At 40.6% G+C, this 21,104-nt stretch overlaps 1 protein-coding gene across 9 annotated transcripts in view; it reads left to right on the top strand.

The window, feature by feature from the left end:
- The window catches only part of NSMCE2 (NSE2 (MMS21) homolog, SMC5-SMC6 complex SUMO ligase), a 224,350-nt gene that overhangs the window by 124,813 nt on the left and 78,433 nt on the right, over nucleotides 1-21,104 (top strand). The window contains exon 5 of one of the 9 annotated variants that reach the window (XM_073794744.1): nucleotides 6,027-15,331. The exons of the other annotated variants lie outside the window; for them this stretch is intronic. Coding sequence (XP_073650845.1) covers nucleotides 6,027-6,037 — 11 coding nt within the window. The 3' untranslated portion in view covers nucleotides 6,038-15,331. Of the gene's footprint in view, nucleotides 1-6,026; nucleotides 15,332-21,104 lie in introns of those variants that run through there. 9 annotated transcript variants of the gene reach the window in all.

Here is a 21,104-nt window from a genome sequence, read left to right on the forward strand (position 1 = left end):
GGACAAAAGCAACTGCTTCAAACTTGCAAACATTCAGCAAAGCATAACATTTGGAAGATGTATTTGAAAGTTTTATATACAAAAAACTGAAAGTTCAAGGGGTAAAACCCAACATTATTACTTAATACATTAAGTTTTTGCAGCCAAAGTTCAGCTGTACTAATAAGACTCACGAACATTTTTCAAGTGCTTCTTGCAAGCTAGATGTTGTTCTGATGCTTTACATGTATTATCTTACGTAGTGCTCACAACAATCATCTGAAATAGGTACAGGTAGTATTTTACGTATTTTACAGGTATGGATGCAGAGACACAGGAAGGTCGTAGTAGCCTGCCCGAGAGCACCCAGCTAATAACTGGCAGAATCAGCTTTGCAACCCAGTCTAGGGCCAGAGTCTACTTTCCTAACGAAAGTAGGAAAGTAGACATGTTGTACCAAACAAGTCTCTTAATTTTCTTATTTGTTAAAATCATCAAAAAAAAAAAGATTCAGGGAGGAGATAAATTTAACTTAATCTGTGTGAAGAATAAATTTGGATGATAGTTTTTCAACTCACAGCTGAAAATCCACTGGGAACTTGTGAGGAATACTTTTCTCACATATATGCAGTCTGTGCTGGAAGGTCTTTGTGGCAAGTGTTTAGAACTGAAGTTTTGTTCAGTTGCCAAAATAACTTCCAGAAAAATCACTTTGGAGAATTTTTGAGTAAAATATTTCCCTGTTTACTCCAAAACAAATTAGTGGACTTTGAATGGCACTCATTTCATCCACATATATTTGCAAGGCTGGTTTTTCTCCATCCGTGACTGTGAAAGCAAAGTGGTTTGATCAGCATGGCCCATGTCAAATTCTCTTTCCCACACCACTTAGGTTAGAAGGCAAACATTTTCATCAAGCAAAAATACTCAGTGCTTATGTTGATCAGAGCTTTTAAGCAAAAATTTTTTTTCCCTCAACATCAAACAAACACCCAACTCAATTAAAAAATGGGCAGAGGACTGAGTAGACATTTTTCCAAAGAAGACATACAGATGGACAAGAGGCACATGAAAAGATGCTCATCACTAATCATCAGAGAAATACAAATCAAAACCACAATGAGACATCCCCTCACACCCGTCAGACTGGTTGTTATCCAAAAGACAACAAAAAACAAATGCTGGAGAGGATGTGGAGTAAAGGGAAGCCTGTGCACTCTTGGTGGGGATGTAAACTGGTGCAACCAGTAGGGAGGTTCTTCATAAAATTAAAATCAAACTACAATATGATCCAGCAGTTCCACTTCTGGGTATTTTTCTGAAGAAAACAAAAACACTGGTTCGAAAAGATATATGCACTCCTATGTTTATTGCAGCATTCTTTACAATCGCCAAGATATGGAAGCAACCTAAGTGTCCATTAGTAGATGAATGGATAAAGAAATTACATACACACACACATGTATAATGGAATGTTAATCAGCCATAAAAAGAATGAAATCTTGCCATTTGCAACAACATGAATGGACCAAGTGAAATAAGTCAGACAGAGAAAGACAAATGCTGTATGATTTCACTTACATGTAGAATCTAAAAAAAACAAATGAACAAACATAACTAAACAGAAACAGACTCATAGATACAGAGAACAAACAGGTGGTTGCTAGAGGGTTCGGGTGTGGGGGAATGAATTAAATAGATGAGGGAGATTTAGAGGTACGAAATTCCAGTTACAAAATAAATGAGTCACGGGGATGAAATGTACAGCATAAGGAATACAGTCAGTAATATTGTAATAACGTTGTATGGTGACAGGTGGTAACTAGACTTATCGTGGTAATCCTTTTGTAACGTATAGAAATAGTGAATCGCTATGTTGTACACCTGGAAGTAACATAGTATTGTAGGTCAGTTCTACTTCAATTTAAAAACATGGTTCCCCCAAATCTGCCATTGTTTTAATATTTTAAGTTTGGGATTTAAAAATATATATTTTAAACATTAAAGGCAGGATTGAGATTTTTAAGTTCAGTTAAAGGTGGCATGGACTTTTAAAAAACATTGAGAAACTATTTTATATGTATGCTTATTGGTATGGAAATGTGAAGATGCTCACAATGGATTTTTCAAAAACAGCAAGCCTTCTACATCCTCTCAGATTTTTCTAGCTCTCTAACTAATCTGAAAAGGACTGAGATGCTGTTGGAATCTCATGATACTATTGAATTTCTATTTATCCTTCTCTTTTTAAAGAGTGTAGTGTCTCTCTATTGATTGCTGTTGAAATGTTTATAGCATAAGTCTATTATTTCCTTATTGTGGATGAACATTTATTAATTAAAAATAACCCTCTTGGGGCTTCCCTGGTGGCGCAGTGGTTGAGAGTCCGCCTGCCGATGCAGGGGACACGGATTCGTGCCCCGGTTCGGGAGGATCCCACGTGCCGCGGAGCGGCTGGGCCCGTGAGCCATGGCCGCGGAGCCTGCGCGTCCGGAGCCTGTGGTCCGCAACGGGAGAGGCCACAACACTGAGAGGCCCGCGTACTGCAAAAAAAAATAGAAAAATAAATAACCCTCTTTTACTTTTTTCACTTTTATTCTCATGAATTGAGGTTTATCTGAAATTATTATAGCTATAATTTCTTCTGATTATCACTTGTCATGTCACTTCCAAACATTTATTAGTTTTTATCTTTTAAATCAGTCTGAATCTTGATCTTTTTTTTTTTTTTTTGCGGTACGCGGGCTTCTCACTGTTGTGGCCTCTGCCGTTGCGGACCACAGGCTCCGGACACGCAGGCTCAGCAGCCATGGCTTACGGGCCCAGCCGCTCCGCGGCATGTGGGATCTTCCCGGACCAGGGCACGAACCCGTGTCCCCTGCATCGGCAGGCGGATTCTCAACCACTGCGCCACCAGGGAAGCCCTGAATCTTGATCTTTAAATAGTGAGGTTTACATTGACAGTTGACAACAATGTTATTTATAACATCAATATTAGCCTACATATACTAAATGTTTATGTATATTATAATAAAAGTATATACAATATGACCCCCAATTTTATAGAATAGACTTAAATCTCTGATATGCCATATGGAAAAGAATCTAACTCACAGCTATTAAAAGTGGTTATCTTCGATGTTGAAACTACAAGTGGTTTAAATTTTTATATATATGTTCAAAGTTTTTGTGGTAAAAAGGTTTTGTTTCCTAATTTTAAAAAGTTTAATAAGGGACTAAGACAGTAAACTATAGGACAAAGACAAATGTCAACAGCTATCTTATACTCCAGCCATACCCATTAGAAAGTATAATGGGAGGGAGGGACAAAATTAACAAGCAGAGAACCCAATTCTCGATAATAATATAAAATGCCAGAAATGAGCTTAAGAAATATGTAGATCTTTTCAAAAAACAAACTTAAATTTTTCTGAGGTACTTGGAGCAATGGGAAATTATATCACAGGCCTCAATAGGAAGACAGTGTTTTTTATTTATTTTATTTTAAATATTTATTTATTTATTTTTGGCTGCGTTGGGTCTTTGCTGTGCGTGGGCTTTTTCTAGCTGCGGCGAGTGGGGGCTGCTCTTTGTTGTGGTGCGCGGGCTTCTCGTTGCAGTGGCTTCTCTTGCTGCAGAGCACGGGCTCTAGGCACGCGGGCTTCAGTAGTTGTGGCACACGGGCTCTAGAGCACAGGCTCAGTAGTTGTGGCACATGGGCTTTGTTGCTCCGCGGCATGTGGGATCTTCCCGGACCAGGGCTCGAACCTGTGTCCCCTGCATTGGCAGGCAGATTCCCAACCACTGCACCACCAGGGAAGCCCCAAGACAGTGTTTTTGTTTTTGATGTTGGGGGTAGGAGTTTATTAATTAATTTATTTATTTTTGCTGTGTTGGGTCTTGGTTTCTGTGCGAGGGCTTTGTCTGGTTGTGGCAAGCGGAGGCCACCCTTCATCAAGGTGCGCGGGCCTCTCGCTATTCACGGCCTCTCGTTGCGGAGCACAGGCTCCAGACGCGCAGGCTCAGCAGCTGTGGTTCACGGGCCTAGTTGCTCCGCGGCATGTGGGATCCTCCCAGACCAGGGCTCAAACCCGTGTCCCCTGCACTAGCAGGCAGACTCTCAACCACTGTGCCACCAGGGAAGCCCCGAGACAGTGTTTTTTAAATGGGAGAGACTTGAACATGTTTAAATTCTAATGCAAAAAAGAAGAAACTTAAATTTTTCACACAAGGGAAGGAATGATATTTCTTCAAGTAGCATCAGTAGCATTTGGTGCCTGAGTAGACCTTGAATAAAAGCAGGAGGTAGTGATATTTCCAAATTTCTAACTTAGGTTCCTAGGCAGAAGAGGATATCATTAACTAATAACAGCTGAATAGCAACCGTTTATTGAGGGCTTATTAGGTATTAGACAATGTGATAGTTATTTTCATAAGTTAGCTGATTTAATCTTTACCACCATCTGAAAGTTATTAACCCCACTCTAGATAAAGAAGCAGACTTTTTGAGCAAGGATAGATCAATCGCCTAAAGTCTGACAGAAGGCTAAGTGTCAGAGCTGAGCTCTGAACTTGGACCTATAGTCTAAAGTCTTTTCTTCCTACAGTATACTCCACTATGCCTTCGCCACCAGGCAGAACCCAGAAGGAGAAGCAGGCTTTGGGTTAGGACCATGAGTTTGTTTTTTTAACATATTGAGCTTAAGAGATTAACACAATATCAGTTTGGAGGGAAACCATTGGAAATACAGTCTGGAGTCTGGAGAAAGACTCAGCTACAGATATCCTTACCAGAAAATGGTTGAACCCTTGCAGATAGCTGAGATTGCCCAAGGGGAGGGAGTAGTCAGCAAAAAAGAGGATGGAACTAATTCTGGGAACACCAACCTTTAAGAAGCAAGTAAAGAGAAGCTAATGTATGAAACTGGAAAGGGATGCTTAATAGAAGAAAGAGGAACAAGCGGGTAAAATAAACACGCTGTACTTCATCAGTTTTAAGACAAGCGTTTTTGTATTTTAATATCTCTAAGATTGGCATATGTCTTATCATCATCTTATAATTGATGGATTTTTTTTTTTTTTTTGCTTACTGTATAAAATAATGGGGCATTTTATAACTGAAGGAATACATTTGACCCTTGAAAGCACAGGTTTGAGCTGCATGGGTCCACTTACACTTGGATTTTCACCTGGACAGGGGGTCGGTGCCCCCAACCCCGACACTGTTCAAGGGTCAACTGTATTTTAATGTGGTAGTTAACAGTCAATTAAAAATCAGTTGTGTTTATCCATTTCTAAATTATTTTATAATGAAAGCATATGTTTCACCTGTATAGCTTATATAAACAGTGCATAAATTAGATTAAATGGATAGTTAAACGTGGAGTGAGCAGTTCAGAGGTTCAGGACTCAAGCCCTGGAGCAGAGCAGGGCTGTTCAAATCATCCTCACCTATCCCTTGGGCAAATCTCTTTACTGCCTTAAGCCTTGCTTTTCTTACCTGTAAAACAAGGATTCACAAATGATACCTGTTTCTAAAGATTGTTGTGAGGAGTAAATGAAAAATACACATAAAGCACTTAACATTGTGCCTGACAAATGAGTAAGCTGTCAGTCAACTGTAGCTATCATTACTGTATTCTGTATTGCTGTTTCAGGTTGCGAAGAAATAACTGTCCTTCTGTTCCCACCCCAGGGTACTCCCACATCTCTTTAAGTAAAGCTACGTTCCATCTGAAGTAGACAAATATGTTGGAAGCTTATGTAAGCTCCATGTTGCCTTGTCTTGAAGAATGTTCAACTGTTACCTGCTAGAGAATTTGAATTAGCAGGTGTACACAGATTCTGAACCATTTTGTGCCCAACCCAAAGCCTTGCTTATAGTTGGTATATAAAGTACTGTGATAATGATTAACCCCGAGGAGCAGCCTTTCTTTTTGCTCTAAACAAAAAAGATGCAGCCTTTGTGGATGGGTGTTTGGGAATTCCTGCAATATGTCTCAAATGGCTTGCAAGAGGTTTATGTTTTTCTTTTTTTTTTTTTCCAGTTTATCTCTGATCTGTTCCTGGGGATCTTGTCGTTTCTCAGATGTTGTATTGGGCAAGATGTAGTCACTGCATAAACATTGGGTAGGAAGTGCAAATAATGTTATAAATATACCTCTTAGTTTGTGTAGTAAACCAGCATCCCGTGTGATTTATCTTTATTATTTATTTATTGCTAAATTAGCATTGTGCCCTTCCTCCACATTGCTTAAAGTGCAGTCATATAGGCAGTCTGATTTACAAGGTAATTGCATTTAGGAAGTTACATTTTAAATGTTCTGCTAGGCAGGAAAAGAACTCTGAGGGAAAAAAAAATTCATTCCTTTGGGGAAAACTGATAACTACTTTCTTGGTAAAATGCTTCTATGTATTCAGTGAATTGACAATTCCCACCATTTTTTTTTTTTTTTTTTGGTAGTTGTAGTCATTATAACTTCTATAAGATTATCTAGTGTTTTGGAAGCTCCTGAGAAAGCCTAGAAGAAATTAAATATTTTCAGGTCTAACTGTGTGTTTCTAAAGCTATAATTAGTTATCTCTCTGTATTCAACAAATTAATTTTTTTTAATTTGCTCAAAATTCAACTTTTAGAATTAGGCTTGTGATTTGAACCGTATTAATGTCAAATTATATCATTTCCTTTGACTTTAATAATTACATTTAATAATTCAAACTCGAACACCTCAGTTCACATTTGTGTTTGCATCAGTCATGTTTAGATGCCTAATAATTAGGGTCTTAGGCATTCTTCCATATTCTGTTTAATGTCTAGATGCATGTCAGTGCATAGTATTTGAGTCATCAGTGTGCCACAAAACATTTTACCAAGACACATAGTGCATCATCAAATGATTGAATTACACTGATAGCTGTAAATGGGACACAATTTGCAAAAGTAAATAGTGTCCTCCTTTAAAAGAAAGAAAACTAACAGTGCTCATCACTCAGACTCCAAGGTTTAATTAACTCTGACTTGCTAAAGGAAAGAAAGTGAGCAAATAAATAGCATGTACATCCCACAAATAATAAATTATGAATCATTGCTATTTTTTATATAACTGACCCACACAGAATCTTTGCCATATTCTTTTGTCTATGCGCCTCAGGTTTTTTGTTTGTTTTGGTTTGATTTGGTTAGGTAAAGTGAAAGACTATGATTTGACTAGATTATAAATCCCTCCAACTTCTAAAATGCTGTAGGACTGATTTCCTTTGAGCCTTGTTCCTGTTGCTAATTGATGTGGTTGAGTGGTCTGGAATCGGCCTCCTTGGTGCAAGTTATTGTGAAGTTCTGTGAAGGTAGCTTGGTCCAGGAATGAATGTATTCATTCAACAGACACATGGCATGACCGTGAGTCCTAAAGGAGCTCATGGTCCAATAGAAGAGTCAGATGGTTTTAAAACATGGCCCCCCCCAAATTCTTTGACACTCTTCCTGTCAAAAGTTAGAGCTCTACCTACCCCCTACCCCCACCCCACCCCCTTGAATCTGGGCCCTGTGACTACCTGAAGATAGATTATAGCAGAAGTCTATTCTGTTTCTACTCAGAAACTATATCAGTTTCTGGGCCCAGGCCTTAAGAAACTAGCAGCTTCCACTTCCTGTCTCTTGGAACACTCACTCTTGGAACCCAGCTACCATGCTGTGAAGAAGCCTAAATGGCCCTGTGGAAAGACCCAGGTGGAGAGGAACTAACAGGCAACACCTGCTTGTCAGTGCTATGAATGAAACATCTTGGGAGTAGATTCTCCGGCTTCGGGAGAGCTGCCCTGGCTGACACTGAGTGGAGCAAAGACAAGCCATTCTCACGGAGCCCTGCTCAAATTGAAGATTTGTGAGCAAAATACGTGACTCATGTGTTCAGCCACCAAGTGTTTTTTGTCAGAACAAGGAAGTAGACGTGCAAGCAATTTTGAAGCAATGTAGAGTTACAGTGATGGCAACGTGCACCGGGTATCACAGGAACACTGAAGAGAGACACCTAATCCTTCTATCAAGGAAGACCTGCTCAGGACGATGACAAGTCAACTGAGTCTTGAGTGAGGAAGGGTTAGCCAGGTCAGGGGAGAAAGGGTTCGGTGTTCTGGGCAGAAGGGAAAACAGTGTGACGAGAAGCAGAGGCACGAAGCAGCGTGGTGTGCATGAAGAGTTATGAGCATTGAGTGTTGCTGGAGCACAAAGCTGGGAATGGGAAGTACAGATGAAGTAGCCAGGGAGGTGGGCAAAGTTTGAATCATGGCAGGCTGCCAATGAAGGCATACTGTAACCAGACAATTTGGTGTTTCTGTTATTGTTCTAGGTGATACCAGAGCAATCTGATCAGAGTTTGTGTTTTAGACAGATCCTTCTACCACCATGGAGAAAATAGTTTAGAGGGTTTTGAAACTGGGAGCAGGAAAATCCGTTAGGTGGTCATTGCAGCAGTGTAGACAAGGACAGGGAGGCCTGAATTAACACTACAGTGGTGGTGATGGGGAAGAGAAAGCAGATTCAAGAAATATTTAGGGGGTTAAAAAAAAGAAGAAGTATTTAGGAGACAGAAAGGATAACACTCAGTAACCATGGAGAGAAAGGGCAAAGGGAGACTTAGATTTCTAAGTTAGGCGACCAGCTAGATGCCAGTGCCACAGAAGGGAGCAAAGGAGAGCATAAGGAAGACTATACAAGTCAAAAATTAAGAGATTTAAACTATAAAGATTTGGCAGTCACTGTCACAGATGGTAGTTGAAATTATTAAATGGATGAGGTCCTAGGGATGAAGCTCTAGGAGTACCCTGAGATTTAAAAGATGGTCAAAGGAAAAGGAGCTCACAACAGATTTGAGGGGAAAAAATAATCCAAGAAGTTCCAGGAGAACCAAGAAAGAGTTGTCTCAGAAACCAAATGAGTAGAGTTTCAAGGAGGGGATTATCTTGTGTGTCAGATGTCATCAGCCAGTCGAGTAAGATGAGGATAGATGAGAAGTCATTGATGACTTTAACCAGGCAGGGCAAAGCCATGTATCAATGGTTAAGTGAATGGGAAGTAAAAAAGGTCACAGATGGTACAGCCAAGGGATGAAGCGTAATTGGAGAAGAACACAGGGACATGAGAGCGTTTGGTGGTGCTGCTGCTGCGGCTGGTGGTTTTAGGAGGATAGAAAATAGGTAAATTTCCAAGGGGCTCATGCCAGTAAAGGGGAGGAAGTTGAAGAGAGAAGAAGAAGAAAGTGTGAGGGCTGAATCGGGAGATTGGGATTGACATATACACACTACTACACATAAAGTACGTAACTTTAAGGACCTACTGTGTAGCACAGGGAACTCTTCTCAATACTCTGTAATGACCTATATGGGACAAGAATCTAAAAAAGAGTGGATATGTGTATAGGTACAACTGATTCACTTTGCTGTACAGCAGAAGCTAACACAACATTATAAATCAACTAGACTCGAATAAAAATATTTTTTTAAAAAAAAGAAGAAGAAGAAGGTGTGATTCATGCAGTAACATCCAGTTGGAGGTAAAGAGGCATAGGGTCAAGGACAGTCCTTTGAGACTGGAGGAATACCATAAGCATAGATGTACGTGGTGTTATATGAGTTGGACAGGGCTGCCACGAGCTTTGCAGTGGGGTGCCAGGGACCTTGGTTGGGTCTCCCCAGAGAATTGTAGAACAGCAGCATTTTAGTCCTTGCTGGTCTGCTCCTGTTACAGCAGCTCCCACAAATTTTTAACGGTAATAATTATCAAGAAAATAGTAACTTCTGTTAATATGGGCTTTGTAGTTTCTAAATTGGTGCTCTCAACAACTGTGAAAGAAAGATGGATCATGTCATTCCAGTTTATAGACTAGAAAGTGGGAATCTCAGGGGTTAAGGTCATGCTGCTAGTTAGTGGCTGAGATGATAATAGAAATCAGATCCTCTGACTCCTAACCTTTTTCACCTATGCCACACTGCTGTTTTGAAGCTAAAACTAGATTGGGTTCATCGAATCCAACCTCCCCTTTTACAGATGAAACAACTGAGTCAGCAGCCTGGTAAAGTGAAAAGAATGTGGATACTGCGGGTCAGGTTTTCTGGGCAGCCAACTCTGAGGTGGAGATGAGCGTGGAGAAGTTAGTCAGGGAGTGCTCTGGGGATGAGCACCCCTGGAAGGGAAACGAAGGAAGCAGGACTGGGCAGGGGGAACAGGCAGGCTGTGATGATACAGCCTCAGCAGAAGCTTCAGCCGACCTGCAGGGAGTTCTGAAGATGGATGACCCTTCAGAGCTGTCCTGAGTGGGGGAAATGGGGCCAGGCCTTTATACCTTACTGATCGGCCATTGGATGCTGGTCACCCCAGAAAGGGGGCATAATCTTGGGCAAGGTGATTCTCTTCAGCTAAAGTGGTCCCCAAAGGAGACTGAGAGCAGAGAGCTTTCTGCCAGCATTACTCCCGGCTCCCTCATTCCTAAGGAGCATCTTTGGGGTCAGCCACCCATGGGTTTGAATCCTGTCTCTGCTGCTCCCTAGCCGCTCTGTTCGCTAGTTAATGTTAGGCAGATTCTGGGTAAGCTTCTTTAACCCTCAGGATCCTCTCCTGTAAAATAGAAAAAAAAAATAATGTGAGAACTCACTAAGCCTTGATTTCCTTATTTGTGAAACAGGAAGATAATTGAACCATCCTTTGGGGGAAAGTTGTTAAGAGGATCCAATGAGATTATAAAGTTACCAGAGTACCTGCCACTTTTAGGAAATTAGTTGTTATTATCACACCGTAGCTCAGTGCCAGATACATAATACTTGCCGTGAAAGTTGCTCCATAAATATTTTATTTAAAAATGTTCCAGAAAGACTCAGTGACTTCCTAGAGGCCAAAGTCAGGGCTGGAATGCATCGTACTACACTACTCTCAGGTTTAGGCTTCAAATCTGGGAATATGGGAGGAGATACCTCCACGGTGAGTCAGAGTGTGACTGTGAGGAAGTGGGCCCTTGAATGTGACTTTACCTGGGAGAGTCATTGCTTTGGCTAAGTCACTGGTGGTAGCCCAGTGTGCAGATGTGTTTTTCAGAATGGAACCAAGAGGGTAAAATTAAAGATGAAGTCATCTGAGTAGCAGCACCTCAGCAAAACAGCACTGTGGCAAAAAGATGATTATAGTGTGGTTACTTTGATTCATTGGGGCTAAATATAATATCTAATAGTATATATATATACACACACACTACAGATAGTATATATATATAGTGTATATATATGCCATATATATGTATACATACAGTATATATCTACAGTGTATATGCCATATGTGTGTGTGTGTGTGTGTGTGTGTGTGTGTGTGTGTATATATATGTATGTATGTATGCCATTTTTGTGCATCCCCAGCAGATCTGGATTCCAGTCCTGTGAGCTCCCTCACTTACTGGCTTCTGGACCAGGGATAATTCACTCTCCCTCTCTGGGCTTGAGTTTCCTGTATAAAATAAGGATTTGGGTCTAGGAGAGCCCCATCCTATTCTCTCATGGTCTAGTTCTTTACTTCCAAGTATACCACACTGCACAGGTACGTTAAGTCAAGTCAAAGCAAGGCTGCTATTAGCCCATAGATGAATAATCTTACTCCACAGGTACAGGGGAGCATAAGGTGCTGAGGACGGCTGCAGACAAAAGCGCTGGCAAAGAAATCCTAATATTTACATTTTAGTGAAGAAGGGGAGAAAAAATCTCTGTTTTATGAGTCAACCCAAGTACTCCATAGTCATCGCAGAATTATGTTCTTACCTGCAATTTTTTGTGGAATTATCCCAATTAGTTTGACGTTTATTGACAGTCACCATTGTGCTGGATACTGTGCAGAGCAAGTGTATGTAAGCTGCACCCCAGCTTTGTTAATCTGGGGAGAGCATGCAAGGGTGATGCAGTTCACAAGGTTGGAAATGCTGCACTTCTGGTTTTCTATCAGAAAACCATGTTAGGTGTTCAAATGTAGTCTAGATCCAAAATCATAGAGCCTTCATTGTTTCTGCAAGCATCTGTTTTTCCCTTTTTCAGTTTGGCTGCTGTGCTCTGCTGTTAACTATTTTCATGTAATTGGGTTTATGACAAGTAGCTTTTGAAATATTGGCAACTAAACTCTCATTGGAGATTCCTCACACTGAAGGGCTTTGAATGTAACTCTTTTGTTATTATCTTGAATTCTGGAAATTTAATCTGTATACTTACACTTTTGAATTTTTTCTTGCCTGACCCATTATACATTTTCACAGAACAAATATTTAATCCGTACGATTTTGGAACCAAGGGATTTAGAGATTAGCTTTGAAAATGGGTCAGGGAAAACCGTCTACTTTGGTTTAAAACTAATCAGGTACAGAAGTTAAAAAAAGCAGTTTAGAAGCTTTTGAAAAGCATTTGTGAAATCAATTTTATGTAATTTTATGAAAGCTGCTGTCTGTATAGCTGATGTATGAGTCAAACCTTCACTTAGTCTGGCCACTCCTCCTCCATCCACTTATTATTATTCATCCATCCTTTTATTATTACTTTTTTTTGGCCATGCCATGCTGCACAGCATGTGGGATCTTAATTCCCTGACCAGGGATTGAACCCATGCCCCCTGCATTGGAAGCACGGAGTCTTAACCACTGGACTGCCAGGGAAGTCCCATCCATCCGTTGTTTATTCTTTCATTCAACAAATATTGCTCTAGACACCTGGGGTAACAGATGAATAAGACAGCCAGGGTTTACTATGTGCCAGTTCTGTGCCAGGTACTTTGAAGCCTGGGGACTCAATGCTTATAGCTCCACAGTCTGGTGTAATGGATGAGCCATTTACTGAGAATCCAGTTGTTTTCCTAAACTTACTGGTAAGCTGTATGACTTTAGGTAGGGCCCATTCTGTGTCCGTTTCCTCATCTCTGAAGTGATAATGCTCACCCTATTTATTTTATAGCTTTGGTGAAAGAAATAAAATAGTGATTTTGAAAGAGCTTTGAAAAAAAGTATCAGGCATTATATAAAGACAAGTAGTAATTTTGAGACCATGGTAGTGGTTGTGATCATTTTGTTGCCTCTTTGAAAAGGGCTGAGAATGAGTACATATTTATTTATCTAGTTTCTCCGGAACTAGATCTGTATGTTTATGACGGTCAGCCTTAGCAAAAATGTCCAGTTGGTCCTATAACGTTTGGGGAGGTCTTTTCTCTTAGACATTGGAATGCCCACTTATCCCTGTTGGATCATGGAATAAATCATCATATGGGGAAACTAAAAAATTACTTCTAGCTTCATGTTTGATTTACTGTTAGGTTTTAGGTCTACCGTGTTTATGTTCTGGAATGCAACAAGAGGTCTGATCTTTCCTAGAGCAAACCCAATCCTAGATGCACTCAAGAATCCCTCTCAAATATTAGCTCTAGAGTATGGAGAGATTTTTGCGTTTTATTCACTGCTGTCTCCCCAGTGCCTAGAACAGTGCTTAACAACTCACACTCACTAAAGTTATTCTTAATGAGTGAAAGCCTCAGTCTACCTACCATGTAGTGTTCTGGTACTCTGATACCCCCAGCTAGATGGCTTTTTGAAGGCAAGGGCTGTACTTTGTCTCTGTATTTCCAGTGTCTGGCACATATTTGATGTTTAGATGCTGGTCAAATGAACACATGGACAAGTATAACCCAGGGCCATGATGGATGCCCCAAGATCAGGACTTCCCAGTCTCTCCCTTGAGTAAGCCCTGAAAGCAAGAATGGGACTTAGTCCCAGCAAGTCTGAGGCATAGCCCAAATGGCCTGCTACAACTGTGGAATTTCACTGAAGTTTTTTTTTTTTAATCTTCATTTTATGTTCACTGTAGACTTTTTATTCCATTCATGTTCTGTACAGACTTTGCTCTTGAGTGAAGTTTCTTAAATAATGAAAATGGTGTATGGTCATAAGGACAAACAGTACCATCCATGTCTCCGTCTATGGGAGGAGAGTGCATAGGACTATATGGACGTGTAAATGATCTTTTTCTTTTAAGATTTTGTTTTTCTTAAGTGTGTATCAGAGGGTCCTCCTCTATAGTTGGGAAGAACAGAAAAAGAAAACTCTTTCCATCTGATCATTTTCCTTTTTTTTTCTTTTATCAACTTTTTCCAGACAGAATTTTTTTATTTATTTATTTTTTTATTTTTGGTTGTGTTGGGTCTTCATTGCTGTGCACAGGCTTTCTCTAGTTGCGGTGACCTGGGGCTACTCTTCTTTCCGGTGCATAGGCCTCTCATTGCAGTGGCTTCTCTTGTTGCCAAGCACGGGCTCCAGGCGTGCGGGCTTCAGTAGTTGTGGCACGTGGGCTCAGTAGTTGTGGCTCCCGGGCTCTAGAGCGCAGGCTCAGTAGTTGTGGCACACGGGCTTAGTTGCTCCGCAGCATGTGGGGTCTTCCCGGACCAGGGCTCGAGCCCGTGTCCCCTGCATTGGCAGAGGACCAGGGCTCAAACCCATGTCCCCTGCATTGGCAGGCAGATTCTTAACCACTGCACCATGAGGGAAGTCCCTGATCATTTTCCTTACACTTGGCCTTACTTCTGAACAATTTATGGGCATCCTAGAGAATTTCAGGTCCAGTATACCTGTTAGGGACACACAAAAAAGGAAAGTGCTGGGAGTTTAAGATTAGAAATAGAAGGAAAAATAAAAGACAGAGCAGCAATAGACTTGTTTTCTTTCCAATTAAGTCTTAGCAGAGGTAAAGGGAGTTGAGGGCAAGGAAACAGACCTTGGAATTATACTCCAGTGTTTACTCAGAAGGATGAGGAGAGATGTTTCTGGGAATATCATAGGATAAAAGCCTCTGATTCATAAATAAAGACATTGAATATTTACTTTGCAGAAGAGACACAGAAGCAGAAAGGGGTCCCTTTCCTAAGCATATGTTGTTTTTATTGCTTTACTTTAATGAGTATAGATCTGTATAGGGGCTTTTATTCTTATGATATTTTAATGGAAGATTGTGAAAAATGAGGCCAGAAGTTCAGGAGCAAACTGCTGAGGGAGTTGAAAGCTAGTCTAAGAAGTCAATACTTTATCTTATAAAGGTGATATTGAACTACAGAAGAACTTTTGAGTGGGGAAGGGCCTAGTCAAATTAATATTTTTAGAAGTTTAACCTGGTGGCATTATGGAGGAAAGAGAAGAAACTGGAGATAGGAAGAGTGCTTACTTGTGTGTTAAAACAAGTATCTTTGAGCAGTATTTTTTTGGTTGGTAAGGTTAGAAAAGCAAGTAAAGGGTGGTTGTGAGATATGTGACAGAGGACACTGGAATTAGGCACTGGGACTTAACATTGGTTGTTAGAAGGAGGAAGAGGTTAAAGAAAAAGGACCCCAAGTTTTTAGCATGAGTGCCATAAATAATGGTCAATCTATTACCAAAAAATGCAAAAGGAACCGTTTGGGGTGTGAAGGAAAAGATGGTATATTCAGTTTCAAGCATGTTTTCTTTGAAGCAGCGGTGTGATGAGCAATTAGTATATCCCTTAGGTTGTGGAGGGTACAGACTTGGAACCGGGAAAGCAAGTCAAGGCTAAAAGTGAATTATTTAGAAGTTGTGTATCCAGATAGAATATTGGTGTTTTAGCAGGAACAACACAGAGGGCTGAGATGGACACACATCCATTGGCTAAAAATGGGAAGAAGTATCATAGGAGGAATGGTCTGAGATGGAGGAGGTGCAAGGTCCCATAGTCTTGCAGGAGCCAAGGGAGGAAGTAATTTCAGGAAGAATGATGTGGCCAGCAGTGCCAGAGCCTGCAGATCAAAACTAATGAGTAATCACAGGAGTCATCTTGAGCTTAGAAGATGAAAACTGAGATCCAGGAGGAGGAAGAGTGTCAAAAAGTGGGAAGCTAAAATAAGAGGTGATTCTCTTGGATGACCATTGCGTGAACTTTACCTGACGTTAACTCGATGGATGACACTGTTCCTGGATGACTAGTGGACAAGTAAATCTCTCATGTTTGATCAATTTCAAAGACTTTTTAAAAATTGGCAGATATTGGGGAGAGAGCATGTCTTATTTTTTATGTATTTTTAAGTGTCATAATTCTCCTTTTTATTTCCACAAAATAGGAGCTTCTTGTGCACAGCTGTCTTTGCTCGTTCTCCAAAATGGATTAAGATAGATTTGGTGCTCTTACTTTAAGTAAGAGAAGCTGGTTTATGTATGACTGATTTGGTTTTATGGGTCCAGTAGCATTCCAGAGCCAGGAAGTAAGATGCTGTTTGTCATTCACTTTTTCTCCTATATCTGGGGAGCAAACAAAACCATACCACTTTAAAATTATACTCTTCTGTATGCCACTCAGTATTTGATTAATGTATTTCCTGTTCCTGTCAAAACTTCAATGAAGAGTTTTTTTTTTTTTTTTACAGCAGGGGTTCTGATAGGTGTGAACATTCTATGATCACAGCTTCCTACAAAATCATTAAGACTCTAGTATTATGCTTTGAGTGTTTGCTTCTTGGCAATAGTTCATGGAATCTGACCAAATATAAAAGCTTAAAGGGCAAACTTGAATCATTGAGGTCTGTCTTGCAAAGGATAACTTAGTTCAATTGAGTCTTAATAACAAGATACTCTGAATCAGTTATCATCATCATCATCTGTATTTAAAAACATCAATCAAATCAGTTGCTCAGGAGCCTTTTACCAAGCTGAGAGCATAACAAAAAAAGTCGACATAACTGGTTACCATGTCCTCTGGAAGCCTTTCAGTCAGTCATTCATTTAACATTTATTGGGTACATATGTAGTTTATGGCAGGCTGAGGTAAAGGCCAGCCACTGCCCTTAGGGTTCTTCAGGACCAGTATCTTTACAAGTAACCAGAGTATCATTATAGTGTAGTAGATGTAGTAGCAGTAAGCAGCGAGCCAGCTATAAAGGAGAGAGTGACTAGAGGATCATAGGAGAGGGGTCAAAAAATGAAGTTGGAGACAGTGTAGAAAAATTCTTTTATCACTTGCAAAAGAATCTGAATTTTATCATGAAAGCAGTGGTGTGTGTTGAATTGTTTTATACAGAAGCAAATCCTGATTAGCATTGTGTTACCTGTGGGGTAGGATGACCAATCAGTTGAAGGGGGAGGGAAAACTGGAGGCAGGAACACGGATCTAAGACTGTTGTAGTCATTGCGGTAAGTGAGGAGGGTCTCATTTAAGGCACTATCAAGATGGGCCAAGAGGGAAGTAATTGAATTGGGGAGAGATTTGGGAGAGGGCAGTAACTGGTTGGATGGAAGAAATGGGGAGACAGGGTAGAGTCAAGGACAAGTTTCCAACTTAAATTCCCCAGGCAATGGGGGGGGGGGGGCAGGGACAAAAGACAGAGGTGTCAGCCTTTGGCTATCTCTGACAGGAGGGAGATTACAGCCAATGCGTCATCCAAGGCTGATTCAGTCCCTGACATGAATCCTACCTGTTCATCGTTGAAACCAATGATGAAATGACTTTGGCCTCTTAAAACTGAGACCTTTGGAGCAGTGCTGAATAGGTATGAATCAAGTTTCAAAGGTAGGAGCCTTAGCGTTCCTACATCAAGGTTCTGGAGAGTGTGTAAAAGTGCTTGCTTTTACTGCAGTGGGACACTCTTCTGATAGTGGCTTTCGGTCCTCCTTCTTAATACTCTGTAATCATATGTACGTTTTACGTTTCACCTTTCACCTTGATGATGATTATTATACTTAGCACTTTGTATCTTCAAAGAATTCAACCACATTGAATAATTAATCTGCATAATATCCCTGTGAGTTAGTAGGTGGGGATTATTGCCCCATTTTCCAGATGGGAAAACACAGAGAGATACTCTGTGACTTGCCCAAGGCTATATAGTCTCACATTGACAGAACTGATATGTGAGTCTTCAGCTGCCTTTATCTTATCGTACTCATACTACAAGTTTATTGTCAGTCTTAACCTATTAGACTATGTTTGTCACTTCACTTATTCAAAAATCTTAGCATTTAGACCTAGAAAAGGGCAGGATACAGGAAAGAGTGAAAGTGGCAAAATGACTAAGCCCTGCATGTGGGTGGTGCGAGGGCAGGGGTTACTGGGAATAGTAATTATAACCAAGTCTCAACTCCACTGTAGCCAGGGAAAGAATTTCCATTTTCCAATGACATGCAGTGAAGCGACATCATTTCAGCTAACAGACCAGCCAGGCATTGTGTCAGGGAGTCTCCTGTGGCCTTTGGTGTAACACTATACACAGCAGCAAGAAAACAGTTATTGTAGAAATTGTGTTTTTTATATAAATATAAAACTGTTGGCCTTCCCTGGTGGCACAGTGGTTAAGAATCCGCCTGCCAATGCAGGGGACACGGGTTCGAGCCCTGGTCTGGGAAGATTCCCACATGCCACGGGGCAACTAAGCCCATGCGCCACAACTACTGAGCCTGCGCTCTAGAGCCCGCGTGCCACAACTACTGAAGCCTGCGTGCCTAGAGCCCGTGCTCCGCAGCAAGAGAAGCCACCGCAATGAGAAGCCCGCGCACCGTAACTAAGAGTAGCCCCGGCTCGCCGCAACTAGAGGAAGCCCGTGCACGGCAACGAAGATCCAACACAGCCAAAAATAAATAAAATAAAATAAATAAATTTTTTTAAAAAAGAAAAAATATCAAAAAACTGTGTGGTGTGGTGGAAAGAAAACTGACTTTTCAGCTAGAGCTAGACAGACCTGGGTTGAAATCTCTTCCAAAACGGAGCTGGATGACACTGGGCCAGATCCTTATCCCACAGCAGTGTAAGAAGGATTAGATGATGATGTATGTCAGCTGCCTGGCATGGAACCTGACAATTAGGGCTTCATTAATGGCTGCTGTTATTTTTATTCTCATTCAGAGACAAGATGTAATGCTCTAAGGGCCTTTTGATTTTTCTGTTGAATGACTGGACCAGGTAAATTCAACTCTTGAGGAATGACAGCTTCTTAAGGAAGCCAGTGAAACATTTTGATAATGAGTCAACTAGACACAGTATCACCCCTTGTTCACCGACAAATATGGGAAGGTAATTTCGGTAGGTCAGTCATCAGTGTGTGCCTTCCAAAACATTATAGTCATGTTACAGTAAACTTTATATTTGTTGCGTCACAAAGATTTATTGAAGTGATAAAAGTTATTATGGAAAACAGTGTGCAGTAACTATGGTAACAGTTATTTGATCTCACAGTAATTGGCTAAGCATTTAGTTGCACAATACTTGCACAATGCCTTCCTGGTTAGTTCATTAAACAAAATTAGCTGTTGTTTGAACTGCCTTTCTACAGTGTCCTAAATTTGATTTTAGTTCAAAAGAATTGGAAAGTGTATTTTAAAACTACCTTTCCAACTTACAGTTTAGGGACGTATTTGAGGTTGCAACTGGTTTTTATTTAATTCTTTATTTATACCACAGTATGATTGTGATTCATCAGCTCATCCTCTGAAGTGTCTTTCAGTTTAGTAGAGTGGGCTAGGAAATGCGTGGTGAAGTTAAGAGACCAGTTTCTGAATTCAGGCCCTGTTTCTGACTCATTGTGGATCGGGGTCAGCTGGTGCCCTTCCCGTGACTTAGTTTCTATACCTGTGAAATTGGGTTGCTGCATTTTAAGTGTTAGAATCCTGAGATCTCGTGAATGTGGCCATTTCTTGGTAACCTGCTGGTCCTCTGACCACCTACCTGGAGCTAGTAGGGGCCCAGGTGTTCTCAGGTACACCCCCCCCACACCCCGGCCCCAGGTGCCTCTGCTGCCCTGACTAGCATACTCATGCTGCATTCAGGTTCCTCTCCTTCTGCAAGATGGATTGTACAGCAGATGAGTCACCGAAATGATGTCATTCTCAAAGGACTTCCAGAGCTCTTGAGACCAGGGCCTCTCAAACTGTGTTCAAGAAAGGCATATCTACTCTACCCCCCCTCCCCACTCACCCCCAATATACAGGCAAAGCGTAACCCATACTGTTTGGCAGGTGAGAGATCCTGAGCACAAAGGAAAGCTTCAAGCTTTCAACGTTTCAAAACAAAAATAATGAAAATGAAACCAAAAAATGCTTTAACTTATTTACTAAAATTGAGAGGTAAAATTCCAAATTAAATGTAGGGTTTTTAAAAATTCAGTGAAAGTTCCTTGTATTAATTTCATTTTAATTCCTGTCAACGTAGTGATTTTATTTTTAGTTCAGTTAATTGTTTAAAGGCAAGACTAGCTTTTAAAAACTAGTTGCTTTTTGAGTTGTGAGGCAAGCTCTTCTCTCAATTGACTGGATGTCACCTACCAGTTTTCCATTGGGCGGATGTTTCAGGGGCCACGACATTTCCAGTTCTGTGCATATTTATTTGCCTAATTAGTTTGATTTCTATATAGGATAAATGCATCTTTAGTTTATCACTGACTAGGGTTAGAATTCTAATGATAAGAATCTACTTGTGCTTGGTTGGTCATGAAAGTTTTTTGGCCAGTCTGCGGACGATAAAAGTAATAAATGAATGATAAGTTATCCCAGGTGGCTTCAGCACCTGACTCACTTATTTTTTTTTCCCCCATCTGTCCCATTTTTGCTTTTATCCTGTATGATTTTGGCATCTACGCTGGAAGGACTCTTCACACCTCTCTTCTCTTTCACATATGCTTCCTTCTTCAAAGAATAATATTTTTCATTCCATTTAGAAAAAATTTTTGATGTTCTTTGATGCAACTCTCATTGCAGCTTCTGTGAAACTTGCCCCTATTTCTCTCCCACCCTGTTCCCTGTCCCCTGACTCTCCCATGTCATTTGTACCTAATTCTTGGGGCATACTTCACATCGTACCTTATAACTTTGGGTTAAAAGCAATCTTCCTTTGAGTTAAAAACAAACTCCCCCAGAGGTAAACCACTCCTTATTCCTCCCTGTATCTTCCCATGGTATCCAACATGTAAGACCATGCCTATGGACAGCCAGCCAATGAATTAGCTTCATTTTATTGGAAGACCTAGTATTTTTTTTAACATCTTTATTGGAGCATAATTGCTTTACAATGTTGTGTTAGTTTCTGCTGTATAACAAACTGAATCAGCTATATGTATACATATATCCCCTTATCTCCTCCCT

This window comes from Tursiops truncatus, chromosome 17, assembly GCF_011762595.2.
Source record: "Tursiops truncatus isolate mTurTru1 chromosome 17, mTurTru1.mat.Y, whole genome shotgun sequence".
NCBI lineage: Eukaryota > Metazoa > Chordata > Mammalia > Artiodactyla > Delphinidae > Tursiops > Tursiops truncatus.